Consider the following 14,657-nt stretch of genomic DNA (forward strand, 5'->3'; position numbering starts at 1 on the left):
ATGTATATCAGCATGTTTGTCACCAACCCCATAAAAGGAATGCACTGCATTTCTGCTACTGCTGTTGGTGTGTTTATACACCTCTGTCCTTTTTCATGTTTTTGTTTTCAGCAAACTTAAGGTTATTTGTTATTTATTTTATAATAATCTTGGCTCACAGTTTCATTACAATGTAGAGTAGCCATGTATATCATGTGTACCATAAAATAAGGCGCTCAACTATCAGTCCAGTTTATTGGCTAACAACTAATTTGTCAATTTCAAACTGACAGAGTTGTTTATTCAGAACCACTAATTTACAGTTTGACCCAGATACATCCATGTTTTATTGCATTTTTTTTGTTCATTTTTTTTCTTCTGCTATATACTTAATTTTTTTAACCAGTCTTTAATCTTGTTTTTTTTTTTTCTCAATTTACTTAAGATGAATATCAATATCAGTGGAAAGCCAAGCAGTTCTCTTGTATTAGGAAACTGTTGATTTTTTTTACCCCATTTTGATCCTTCTGCCATTCTGGCAGTCTGCCCATCTCATTTACACTTCAGCATAATTGCCCAATAACAATAAAAAGGTCATTCTTCTGTCCCTGAATATTTCATCACACTAACAGATATTGATTTGTAGAAAAGTTTATTTAGGCTACAACCATTTAGCCTCTTGTGCTGCATCAGCCACTTCTTTGTGTGGTGACGACTATTACATTTTTTACTCTAGGATCATTTTGATTTTTTTTTATCTCCTGGCTAACTTTGTTTAATGGACCAGGTTTATGAGAAGAAACTCTATGAACTAAAGTAAATATGCGAGCACTTTAAATCCTTTTAATGTAATGACGTGAGTCTGCAAGATTCGAGTTCACAGCAAGGGTGTGTGAAAGTGTGCTTGTAAGATTTATGCTAAACTAACATTTTAAATCGTTGCAATTAATTGGTGTGGCATACACGCAGCTTCATAGAGCATCTCCATAACTTACAGCACAATCAGAAAAACTTTACAGGACCTGCAGTGAGAAGATGTAAATATGAACTGTCTTTCAGCTCCAGTACCTGGTCCATTAAATCTGCGCTCCAGTGATGTTGGCACAGACAGATTTAAGGTCAGTTGGGATCATTCAGCTGAGGACGTTGTTCTCTACAGACTCTCCTGGGCTCCATTTGCCGGTGGCAACACCAAGCAGGTCAGTAAATCTGAACTCTAACGGGTGATTTTTAGACGCTTTAAAGCAAACCATCCTATAGAATCACTGTTTTCTTAATCCGTTGTATATTCTCCTGAACCAAACTGACAATATCACACACTGCCATGCAAGGAAGACAATAATGATGTGCTTGTGTTTGTTTTGTAGCAAAATACTACTGCACAGATTTTAATATAGCTGTCAAAAATTCATCATTGGATGCATATCTACAACTGATTAATTTTAATACTTATTCAATTTAGGGTGGCATTCACAGTTAAGCAACATAAGCCAAAGCAAAGATGGTTAGAACTCAATCAATTGTGCAAATATTGAACCGAGACGTGTTGTTGTAGTAGCTGAGTTACGTCGCACGCATGCGCTTCAAGCCCTGAAAGATCGCTCAAGATCTTTGTTTAAAACTTTAGGACTGCCTGATGGAGTTAATCCTGTCTGTTTGCAAAAATATATTTCATGAACCACAGGACAATTCTTTTTGAACCTCTCAGAAAATAATTGTTGGATGTGCATCTACAGCTGATTACCTTTTCGAGTTAATTTAATTCATGACGGCCACCACAGCTAATCAACCTGCAAACACAAAAATGGTGATAACTTGGTCAATTTTACACATTTTAATTAGCAATTTGTTGTGGTTGTAGCTAAGAGTCCTTCACAACTTGAACTTATATACAGATACATTAGCAGATCATGCATGTTCAAAACTGTGGCAGGCAAGGTGTAGATTTAAATTAGATGAAATGTTTAATAAGAGGGCTGTAAACAGCGCTGAGCACACCACTAACATGTTTAATAAATTAATTGTACAACTAATTATATGTTAATAAGAACACACAAAAAAATAACAAGTGGCTTGTCATCAAGCAAGAAGTGCACTTTTGTCTTGTTTCCAAACATTTACATGCTGAACTCTGTCTGACAAACAGAGAGGACTACACTAAAACAGACTCACACAGAAGCTCTGCATCATTACAGGTAGCTTGTAAAACATCTGGCAGGGCAGAATATAAATACTGGCTGAATAAATATAGAAATTAATGGCTTGGGTGTTTTATGGCTGTAATCTGGGGTTTAGAGACAGCTGGGAAGCAGCGATAGAGGCCCAAGTGTGTGTTTGTGTGTGTGAATGTTGCTGAGTGTCATCAGCTGAAAATGTTTCTCAAGGGAATTATTAAGAGAGACTTGGAATACTGAGGGTGCTTCATGTCTTATTTCACTTCTCATCCACTTACAATGAACTTATTTACACACACGAATGTTTAGTTTGGTCTTCAAGTGTTTAGACTGTAGGCTTCTTTTGCATCATTAAAATGAGTAACGGCTGTCAAAAAAATGATGCTTTAAAATGTGAGCATCTCGTTAAAATGATGAAATTTAAAAAAAGGTCAAAAGTTTGATCATCAGTTTTGAGTTCTGGAGGAAAAGGACTTTAGAAACAAGCAGATAGATGTGCCTTAAAACCCTATGAGAGAAATCAATAAATACATTAATAATCTTGAACATATTTCACCTATGGGTTTAGATTTAAATGTGGTTTGTTGAGGTGGAAGTTTATTTAGTTGTATTTTTTTTTAATATAATTTACTTTGTGTTATTCTAACCATTGATGCATCAAATCACATTTATAAATTTGGAGTTTTATTTCTGTAGAAGTAATCATACTTGTTTATTTAATGCCCACACCAGTTACAATATTTATTTCTCTTTAAAAAAACAAACAAAACCATGGCATTATCAAATTAGATGCGGTCCAAATGTCCTTTAGCATTAAAAAAAATATCTGTCTGTCTGTCTGTCTGTCTGTCTGTCTGTCTGTCTGTCTGTCTGTCTGTCTGTCTGTCTGTCTGTCTGTCTGTCTAATCTTGCCTGAGCTCGTCATGATTTCACATTAAGTAAAAATCTTTGATCATTTATTGTATCTGTGCTTGGTTTTTGTTTGCTTGTTTTGTTTAACTATTAGTTGAAATAAGAAAGACAAAATGTCTATGAAAAGCCCAAATCTTGTTTTATGATCAGTTTAAAACTAGTCTTTTAACAAAAACATGAAATAAACGTACATTTTTGATCACTAATCTCTCTCTCTAAAGACTTGTCCACATTAAAAATCAGATTCCCCAAAACATTAAGTTTTATCTGTTTCTAAAAATATTCTCATACATACAGGATTTCATTAAAAGACTTGATCCACACAGAAACGCAAACAAACAAACAAACAAAAAACTGTAGTAATTGGGCCGGCCTGAATTTGGCGCTGTAATCTGCCCCAAAACACATCAAAATAGGAATGGAGGTGTAAATCATTTGCATAAAACATAAGCATGCATTAGGAACAAAAAGTTAAAAAAAGGGATGCCCTTGGGTTGGAAATTAAATTATCTGTGGGGTTATGACATGATTGTTTTTCAAAAAGTTATGCTTTGCCTGACTGCAAGAAAATGCAACATTTCAAGATTTTTTTTTTTTAACTCTGGAACCCATCTTCAAAATATACAGATTTTGTTGCTCTCAAAATGCAGTTTCTCAGTGAACATAATGCTGAATTGATAAGGTATCGCATATTCACACAAAACATTTCTTCTAATCTACAAAGCTGTCAACAGCCTAGCTCCATCTTATATTACAGATCTTATTGGTCCATATTTTCCTAACAGAGCACTTCGATCTAAGACTGCAGGCATACTAGCGGTTCCTAGAGCAGAATGGGAGGAAGATCTTCCAGTTATCAGGCTCCTCTCTTGTGGAACCAACTTCCAGTTTCTGTCAATGAGGATGACACATTTTCCAGTTTCAAACTGTGTTTAAGACTTTCCGTTTTGATAAATCCTGTAATTAGGATTGACTTGTCATGCTGCTGCAAGCTTAGACTACCAGAGGACAAACTGACCTCATTTCCTTAAATTAATTGTTAAAATTGAATAGTTTTCATTTGATATTATTTCTTTTTTAACATGTGATTCTCGACCTGCCATTGTGTATCTGTTCTTCTCAAACCCAGCCAGTTGAAGCAGACGGCCACTTGTCCTGAGTCTGGTTCTGCTAAAGGTTTCTTCCTCATGAGGGAGTTTTTCCTTTCCACTGTCGCCTTCATGCTTGTTCAAGATGAGAATTCTGTGATGAAGTTAAATTCAAAGCAGTCTGCTCCTCAGATAAATAATGTTAAATTATTATTTTCATATTTGAATGTTTCTGTTCAGTGCCCTGAGATGATTTCTGTTGTAACTTGACATATATACAGTAAATAAACTGAATTGAATTTTAGATATGGCCTAAGCAGGCTGGTAGTGAGAACTTACTGGTGGAGATGAAGTGTAAAATGACATTTAAATGTTTCTTCTTCTTTTTACTGCAGGTGGTTTTGAGCGGAAGTGAAAACAAATACATCCTGTCAGGTCTCAGTCCATCTACTGAATATGAGGTCATGCTGACAGCCATATTCACAGACAAGTCTGAGAGCGACACGGTCTCTGTGATCGAGAAAACCAGTGAGTATGAACAGATATTTGGACTGGGAACAACCAACTAATTTTTTCTAGTAAACACTCAATTTGAACATAAGTTAGTTTTAGATAAATAAGCCCATTATGTTTGCCCTATCTGTATTGACCTGCCTATTTTAACAATATTTGGGGAAAAAAAGTTGCATTTTTAGTCATAACACAGTTGAACAACAAGATATTTGCACCAATTTAGTTTTGCTTCTTTCAGAAAAATAAAAAAATAAACTGTTATCAATGATTTGTTACACATTTATCTCTTATTGGCTTATTTATTACACAGACTGTTGGTTTGCAGGGTTTGTTTCAGATTATCTGACTCCTTTTCTTTGCATGTCCCCAGTGGCCAAGATGACGTCCACTCCAGGTAAGAACTGCTCGAACTGTAAAATGATAGAAATGAAAATATGATTCCCTCCATGGGTCACAGCCAGACAATGACTGTGACTCAACACGACGTCTCACATTAACTAAAAAATGTGCGGTTCAATCTCTTTTTTCCAATCCGGCGAGGTGAAACAGTAAGAGCTCTTGTTTTAATAATTCTGCCAGCATGTGTCCAGTGGGCAGAAGGCTAATTTCACTGAGTTCTTTGAAAAAAAAAGTATCCTTGCAGAAAGACTGGCCAAGTTTAATCATGACTCCTGCCAAGGTATCTGTCAAGGAAATATATTGCCATTAAATTTTGAAAGGCTCTAAAGCAGCCAGTACACAGAAATGTTGCCTCAGTTCCTTGGCTTTATTCAGTTTTATGGAGAGAAAAGAAACAACAGTACAGGTACAAAGTATAATTGGTAAACTTTAAACTTGAACTCTGATGCCATTTTATCATGGACGTTTGGTCATCAGAAACTTTAGATCAGAGTTGGCTATTTCAGAGACGCTGTAGGTTTGTTGGACTGTGTTCTTGTGAGAAGCAGCTAATGATGGAGGTCGTCAAGTTCTTCACTAATAACTTTAAAAACCTCAAAATGTTTTAATCTTAGATGTGTCTCTGGAGTTTTAAAACAGCATACTGATTCTGAACATGTATTTTTTGTTGTTTAAGACCATTAAATGTACAATCCACATGTTTTTTTTATTTTTATTATTATCACTCATGCTGAAAGGCAAAGGTGAATGATCACTATGATTGAGTCATTCCCAGTACATACTTTGAAAATAAGATCTTGCAATATTGCATGAATTTGAACATCGTGCTCTTTTAAAGGTTTGACCAAAATGGCTGCAATTCTCATTTCTCATCATAAAACGTTCTTAGTCTAAAGCTCTATTCACATGGGATTAGTTTTACCTAGGGACCACATGTAATAAATAAATTACTCCCCAACGTCTGCATTTTATGTGACTCATTCGCACGGGATAACAAAGCCTGAGATTTAGCTGAAATTTATGGACATTTTCCGGATATGATGTTAACACGCTGCATATTTTAGAACAGTCAACCCGGAGCTTGATCTGTATTTGAACCGTGCCAGTCCATAATAATGTGCTTAATGTGCTGGCCGGGCCGGTCTTGGGCTTTGATGTGGTTTTATGAATAATACAGCACAAATAAAAATAAATAAGAATGCACAATATAAAATTGTGTTAATCTACTTGTTGAGGAGGAGGCAGGTCCAACCAGCTGGTTTAAAGAGGTTAAAAAAAAAGTTGCGTTAAGCTCAAATGGACAACCTGTCACCGGTTCCGCGTGTCCACTGACTCGCCGGTTGAAATGGATTTGTAACTTGTCCAGGGCATCCCTCGCCTCTAGCACAGTGATGGCTGGACATGGGCACCAGCAACTCTCACTACCCGATAAGGAAGAAGCGGGTAAATATAATGGATGGATGGATGGATGGATGGATCACCAGCTGCATGCATCTCTGCACCTGCTGTCATCTGCAGTGAAGGAAGTAGCAGCATCTACGAAAGCCGAACGTTCAATTAAAATAGCCTTGTTCTATATTTTTCTAAATGATTTTGCTTAAACAAAAACAAAAAACGCCTAATTACGTATCAGATCCCGCCCATTTCTGTCCAAATCAGAGATGCCTATTCGCATTTGTTTAGTATTATGGAACCAACAACAACACCAACCTGGTGGAGTGGTGGCGCAGAGGTTAGAGAGGTGGGCTTGTGATCCGAAGATCGCCGGTTCACGCCCCGGCCCCGACAACATCAAAATTGTGGGTGGGGGTAGGTGAAACACCCACACTTGCCCCCACCCTCATTCGCCCCACTCTGGGCCCATGAGCAAGGCCCTTAACCCCCACCATGTGCTCCCTAAACAGGTCTCTCTTGAAAATGAGTTCTCGTGGCTCAATGAGACTAACCTGTATAAATAAAGGCTAAATGAAAAAAAAATAATAATAATTATCACATAATTTTGGAGTTCAGCAAAATATAGCAGGTAATTTGCAGGGGAATTTTTACTTTAAAAATTACTGACATGGCCGATTCGCACGGGATTAACAACACAGACATTTTCCGTAATTATTTCAAATACCATGTGGTCCCTAGGTAAATCTAATCCTGTGTGAATAGGGCTTAAGACGTGGGGATGAAAGGTGATTCAGAGAATGCTAGGTCATCAATTTATGTTGTTTATTTAATGACATTCTATAATTTTAGCTGAAATATTATAATGTTTCATGTAGGATTAGAAACCAAATGCAGACAGACTCGGGGTACTCAGAGGTAAACCTGAAAAAAAAAAAAAGAATAAATAACATATTTATTTAAATAAACAAAATAAAAGCTGACGTGGCAGCAAAAATACTCACAGGAAGATACATTCAAGAAGACACAAGGAAACCGGAACACGAGCACAGTGCACGAACGGAGAGGAAACAATGACGCTGAACTTAAGAGACACTAACGAGACAGAGTGATGAACACTTGGGGTGATTGTGATTGGGAACAGGTGACGCTGGAGACACAAATTAAACACAAGAAATTAACTCAAACACAACAAAAGTCAAAACAAAGGAAATAAAACACTGGGGACAGTGAAGACACAAGAGAAACAGATTCACAGAGAAAACTAAAAACAAGATCCACAAGAAGAACAAACACAAAAACACACAGATCTTGGCAAATACTGGTACCTGCAGCTGGTAAAGGCTCTCTCCAGCAACCATTGGCGAGTGGTGGAGTACACCCTGGACAGGTGGCCACTTCATCAGAGTCACCGTTCCACAATGTGAAGTAATGCAGTAATGTGCAGTGTTGAGCAGCAACTGCTTCCTGTTTTCTTCCAGTGGAGCATAAGGCTGTGAAAAACCTTTACCTGAGTGATGAGACCACCCACAGCTTGGATGCATCATGGGAGCTTGACGACCCTAATGTGGCGCGCTACAGGGTTTCCTTTGTCGGCCTCAACGGGGACCAAAAGGAGCAGTTTGTGAGTTTGTCAAGTTTTTAAAACAAAAAAATAATGATTGTGTAAAATTTGGAAAGGCCATCGCTAATATGAGTGTATGTCTTTATGTGGTTCTTGTTTTCTTATTTCAGATATCTCTAACAAGCTTTTTATTGCCCTCCCTTCATGGCCTCTTTCTGTTAGCATGCATTGTGCTACACTTGCTACAGGTTTGCACATAGTGCATCACTTTGTGCATCTCTTGCTAATCCAGCAAGGTTAAGTCAGGTCCTCTAGACAGTTTCTTTTTGTTGAAAAGTTTTGTATTTCATCCAAAAGACTTCATCAGTTCGAGGAGCCACAACAAACTCAGTTTTATAAAAAGCACCTTACATGGTGGATCAACCAGTTTGATGGTGTTAAATTGGATTCTGGAGTCCGCCCTCTCCCCCACCGACTCTTTTGAGTCAGTCATGGCCAAAGTAGTTCAGACTATCAAAGTTCTTTCTCGATAATTAAGGTAGATAAATCCAACAAAGTTAAGTCAGGTTCTCTGGATCGATTATTGAACGTGAACTTTGATGTTTTGAACCACTTTGACGATGACTGCTTCAAAAGAGTCAGTGGGGGAGAGGGCAGACTCCAGATACTATCTTACCACCATCAAACTGGTTGACCCACTATGTAAGGTGCTATTTATAAAACTGAGTTTGTTGCAGCTCCTTGGACTGATGAAGTCCTTTGGATGAAAGACGAAACATTTCAACAAAAAGAAATCGTCCAGAGGACCTGACTTAACTTTGTTGGATTTTTCTACCTGGATTCTTGAGCATGAACTTTGATAGTTCTTTCTAATGTTGGCTCTTAGATATGATTTTGCTCATGTAGGTTTTTAGCTACAATTTTGCATTATTCTGTTATAAGCTATGTTTTTTTTTGTTTTTTTTTAGATTTGAGCTAACGCTTAGCAAATTTTTGCATTCAGTTATGTTTAACTTTTAGCAACAATTTTGTTGATTAGCTTCTTGTTTTCACTTTAACGATCCAGTCAGCAATTTACTTTTCAACAAATTTCAGCAGAGTCATTCTCAACTTTCAGAAGGCAGTTTATCTGGTTTATGAATGCAAGTTATCTTCATCTTCCAAACGTTGGAACTTTGTCACAGTCCAAGTGATGTGGGGCAACACACACATCATCATCTACCTTAGTTCTAAGATCATTGTTCATGTGGAAGAAGGCTCGCTTAAGTTGTTCAGAAGAACATCCTTATTACAAACCTCTGTCCAACTGAGTGAGATCCCAGTGTTCATGTTGGGTCGTCTGCTGCAGTCAGGAAACTGATTACACTTTAAGTTGCAGTTCACTCAGCCTCTTTTTCCTGATTCTTCTATCTGTTCTGAGACCCTTGAGCTCCATGTACTGACCATGTTCACTAATGCACACCCGCACACTCACAGGGGTGCTCGGCCTCCCCGCCGCCTCCCATTCCGTCCCTCTATCTCTTCATTCACCTCGCTCATGTCTCCTCTCTCCACTTTGCCTTTTATTTCTTTTAATTCCCCGATGCGGTGTCAGAGCCGCAGAAGATGGAGAGGCTGGGTCGGGCCAGAAGACATTCCATTATCTTTTGAGCAGCCATTTGCCTCAGTGAGTGCAGAGATGGAGGGCAGCTGAAAAACGAGCGTGCACACGCACGAGAAAGAAAAATGGATGGCTAAAGAAAACGAGAGAAATGTTTCAACGTATCTGCTGAATGATACAGAAATGTGGCACCAGGTCACTCCTCTCTAAAACTTTGGGCTTATTTTGACGTGTGGGAGTGTGAAAAACACTTTGTAGAGCTCTTAATGTATTAAATATCGGACAGCTCGTGTCAGTGTAGTGGCATATTTACCTGCACTTACCTTAAAGTGTTTTTGTCTGCCTCATTATTTTGTAACTCTGTCGTTTTGAAAACCCTAAAACATTTTAATTTAGACATCAAGTTGAATTATTCATTTAAAAAACACCACTTCAGGTGGATTTTAGTGCAAACCGAGTCACAGTTTTCAACCACATCTCCTAAATGACACTGACAATGTGAAGAAAACATTAATTGATGTTTAAGACGTCAATTCTTGCATGCTTGTAAAGCTGTTATTTCAGTGATAAGTCCACTAAACACATTAAATTCCACGTGCACAAGCAGTCTCTGCTTCGTGTCAAAGTTTTTTATGAGCTGACTGATGAATGAAAAAAACTGAAAGAATAGTTTCTGTTCAGGCTTGGCGGTGGGAAGACATTTTGAAAGATCACATCCAATTCTAGTTAAAACATTTAAAATATTTATTCTTGTACAAGTATATTTAATTGCCTGACAAAACTGTCTTTTTTGTACTGTGTGATATGGTTCACAGAGGTTTGCTCAACTACTAAGGAAATGAAAATCACTGCTTTACAGCCTTTCGGATTGTTTGAAATATTTACTTTTTTCTTTCAAACATAAAGATCATATCATCTTAAAAGTGGTGACACAACTGGAGCAGAATTCCATCAGCTTAATGCTGAAGACGAGTATACTGTGCTATACCAGAACAGTCCATGCTCAATAATCCAGGTATACAATCCAACAATTTTCAGTCAGGTCATCTGGACAGTTTCTTTTTTTTTTTTCTGAAACGTTTCACCTTCCATCCAGAAGGCTTCATCAGTCAAGGAAACACAACACAAAACTCATTCTTCCCCCAGCCAGCTTACTCCAAAGTGGAACAAACCAGTTATGTTGGTGCTAAGATGGTGTCTTTGGCACGCCCCCTCCTCTGGAGCTGGCCCTCTTCCTCGTCAACAGTCATGTCAAACTGGTTCAAAACCAAAACTGTCCATGCTTTATAATCCATGTATACAATCCAACAATTTTCAGTCAGGTCATCTGGATGTTTCAGAAAAAAAAAAAGAAACTGTCCAGATGACCTGACTGAAAATTGTTGGATACTGTGCTATAATTGAAAAAAGAAAGTTAATCCCTAGTTATCATTATGGCTGAATGAGCCCACTTGCTCTTTTTGTCATCAGCCATAATCATCATCATTATCATAATTATTATAATAATAATAATTATTATTATTATTATTATCCATCCATCCATTATCTTTACCCACTTCTTCCATTTTGGGTCATGGGGGTCGCCGGTGCCCATGTCCAGCAATCACTGTGCAAGGGGCGGGGTACAACCTGGACAGGTTGCAAGTCCATCACAGGGACACATAGAGACAAACGAGACAAACAACCATTCACTCTCTCATTCACACCTAGGGACAATTCAGAGTTACCAATCAGTCTAACATGCATGTTTTTGATCTGTGGGAGGAAACCGGAGCACCCAGAGAAAATCCACGCATGCACGGAGAGAACATGCAAACTCCATCCAGAAAGGCCCCTGGACCGGGGTTTGAACCAAGGACCTGCTCGCTGAGAGGCAGCAGCTCTACCAGTTGCGCCACTGTGCTGCTATTATTATTATTATTATTATTATTATTATTATTATTATTATTATTATTATTATTATTATTATTATTATTATTATTATTATTAACAAATTTGAATCAGAGCCGGGGGCCTTTCTGGGTGGAGTTTGCATGTTCTCTCCGTGCATGCGTGGGTTTTCTCCGGGTGCTCCGGTTTCCTCCCACAGACCAAAAACATGCATGTTAGACTGAATGGTAACTCTAAATTGTCCCTAGGTGTGAGTGAGAGAGTGAATGTTTGTTTGTCTCATTTGTCTCTATTTGTCCCTGTGATGGACTGGAGACCTGTCCATGGTGTCCCCCGCCTCTCGCACAGTGATTGCTGGACATGGGCACCAGCGACCCCCGTGACCTGAAATGGAATTATTATAAAGATAATGGATGGATGGATGGATGGATGGATGGATGGATGGATAGAATTTGGTGGAGTAGTAACTGAGTGTCATCCTCAACATTTACTTGGAGCTCCAACTGTTCATGCACAATGTTTATTCAAAATTTTGACATTAACCATCGGAGTCAACACTGTTTGTTAGCAAAATATCTACAGGACCAGTGGATTTACATGAAAATGTCTCAAAGTAATAATTTGATGTAAAATTGTGAATTGTTTGATACCTTCAAAGTTCATGCTCAGTCATCCAGGTAAAAAATCCAGTAATGGTCAATCAGGTCATCTGCACAGTTTATTTTTTGTAGAAAGACGTTTCACCCTCTATCCGGAGGGCTTCATATGTTTGAGGAGTCCCAAATAAACTGTTTTCAGGACAGGACATTCCCCAGAACCTATCTTATCACCAGCAAACTGGTTGGTCCACATAAGGAGTGTACTTCTTAGTGGGGAAAACAGTTCACTTGAGACTCCTCAAACTGATGAAGCCCTCCAGATATAGGGCGAAACGTCTTTCTACAGAAAAGAAACTGTCCAGAGGATCTGATTACTGGTGTCTGCTACCTTGCATGTCAGAGTTTTTAAGTTTTCCTGGTAGCACTCGGACTGTGTTGGTGACTCAGCTACCAGCAGATCAAACATTTTGATCCATATCCGTACAACTCGCTGAGTTGTTGACATTTTTGTGTTTGCAAAGTTTGACTAACCGTGGTGGGTATCTCGAATCAATTTGACTCCACAAGTTGTTCACAAGAGTCCACAAGACACCTCAGTTGTATACCATAGGACATTCAGTGATTGTTTTATGAGCATTTGAGTAAAATCTAACCAGTGGTTCATGAAATATTTTGCTAACAATTTTGCTGGATATAGGCACCAGCTCTCCTGCATGGAAAAACTGGTAAAAAATAAAATAAAATCAGACAAAAATGAATTTAGACTATCTAACAGGAAGTTAAACTATGTACAAGGAAGTTAGAATATCTTAAAGGATGTTAGACTATGTAAAAGGATGTTAGACTATGTAAAAAGATGTTAGACTACGTAAAAGGAAGTTAGACTATGTAAAAGGAAGTTAGACTATGTAAAATAAAGTTAGACTATGTAGAAGGATGTTAGACTATGTAAAAGGAAGTTAGACTATGTAAAAGGAAGTTAGCTTATGTAAAAGGAAGTTAGCTTATGTAAAAGGAAGTTAGACTGTAAAAGGATGTTAGACTATGTAAAAGGAAGTTATACTATGTAAAAGGAAGTTAGACTATGTAAAAAGATGTTAGACTATGTAAAAAGATGTTAGACTGTGTAAAAGGATGTTAGACTATGTAAAAGGAAGTTTGACTATGTAAAAGGAAGTTCATCCATCCATTCATTTTCTTCCGCTTATCCGGGGTCGGGTCGCGGGGGTAGCAGCCTAAGTAGGGAGGCCCAGACTTTCCTCTCCACAGCCACTTGGGCCAGCTCTTCCCGGGGAATCCCAAGGTGTTCCCAGGCCAGCCGAGAAATATAGTCTCTCCAGCGTGTCCTAGGTCTTCCTCTGGGCCTCCTTCCAGTGGGACGTGTCCGGAACACCTCACCAGGGAGGCATCCAGGAGGCATCCTAACCAGATGCCCGAGCCACCTCAACTGGCTCCTCTCGACGTGGAGAAACAGCGGCTCTACTCCGAGTCCCTCCCGGATGATCAAGCTTCTCACCCTATCTCTAAGGGAGAGCCCAGACACCCAGCGGAGAAAACTCATTTCGGCCGCTTGTATCCGAGATCTCATTCTTTCGGTCACAACCCAAAGCTCATGACCATAGATGAGGGTGGGAACGTAGATCGATCGGTAAATTGAGAGCTTCGCCTTTTGACTCAGCTCTCTCTTCACCACGACAGACCTGTACAGCGCCCGCATCACTGCAGACGCTGCACCTATCCGCCTATCGATCTCACGCTCCATTTTTCCCTCATTCGTGAACAAGACCCCAAGATACTTGAACTCCTCCACTTGGGGTAGGACCTCCTCCCTGACCCGGAGAGGGCACTCTACCGTTTTCCGGCTCAAGACCATGGCCTCGGATTTGGAGGAACTGATCTTCATCCCGGACGCGTCGCATTCGGCTGCGAACCGCTCCAGCGAAAGCTGTAGATCACGATCTGATGAAGCCAATAGGACCACATCATCTGCAAAAAGCAGAAATGCAATCCTAAGGCCACCAAAACAGATCCCCTCAACACCTTGGCTGCGCCTAAAAATTCTGTCCATAAAAGTTATGAACAGAATCTGTGACAAAGGGCAACCTTGGCGGAGTCCAACTCTCACCGGGAACAAGCCCGACTTACTGCCGGCGATGCGGACCAAGTTCTGACACCGGTTGTACAGGGACCTAACAGCCCATATTAATGGGCCTGGTACCCCATACTCCCAGAGTACCCCCACAGGGTTCCCCGAGGGATGCGGTCGAACGCCTTCTCCAAGTCTACAAAGCACATGTAGACCGGTTGGGCAAACTCCCACGCACCCTCCAGGACCCTGCTGAGAATGTAGAGCTGGTCCAGTGTTCCACGACCAGGACGAAAACCGCACTGCTCATCCTGAATCCGAGGTTCGACTATCCGACGGAGCCTCCTCTCCAGAACCCCCGAATAGGCCTTACCAGGGAGGCTTAAGAGCGTGATTCCCCTGTAAAAGGAAGTAAAACTATCTAAAAGGAAGTTAGACTATGTAAAAGGAAGTTAGACTAT

The 14,657-nt window shown here is 39.4% G+C and overlaps 1 protein-coding gene across 1 annotated transcript in view; it reads left to right on the forward strand.

Moving 5' to 3' along the window:
• The window catches only part of col14a1a (collagen, type XIV, alpha 1a), a 179,941-nt gene that overhangs the window by 79,816 nt on the left and 85,468 nt on the right, over positions 1-14,657 (forward strand). The window contains exons 18-20 of the mRNA XM_037677253.1: positions 1,039-1,178; positions 4,549-4,681; positions 7,915-8,081. Coding sequence (XP_037533181.1) covers positions 1,039-1,178; positions 4,549-4,681; positions 7,915-8,081 — 440 coding nt within the window. The remainder of the gene's footprint in view (positions 1-1,038; positions 1,179-4,548; positions 4,682-7,914; positions 8,082-14,657) is intronic.

Source organism: Nematolebias whitei, chromosome 5 (genome assembly GCF_014905685.2).
Source record: "Nematolebias whitei isolate Nwh7 chromosome 5, NemWhi1, whole genome shotgun sequence".
Lineage (NCBI taxonomy): Eukaryota > Metazoa > Chordata > Actinopteri > Cyprinodontiformes > Rivulidae > Nematolebias > Nematolebias whitei.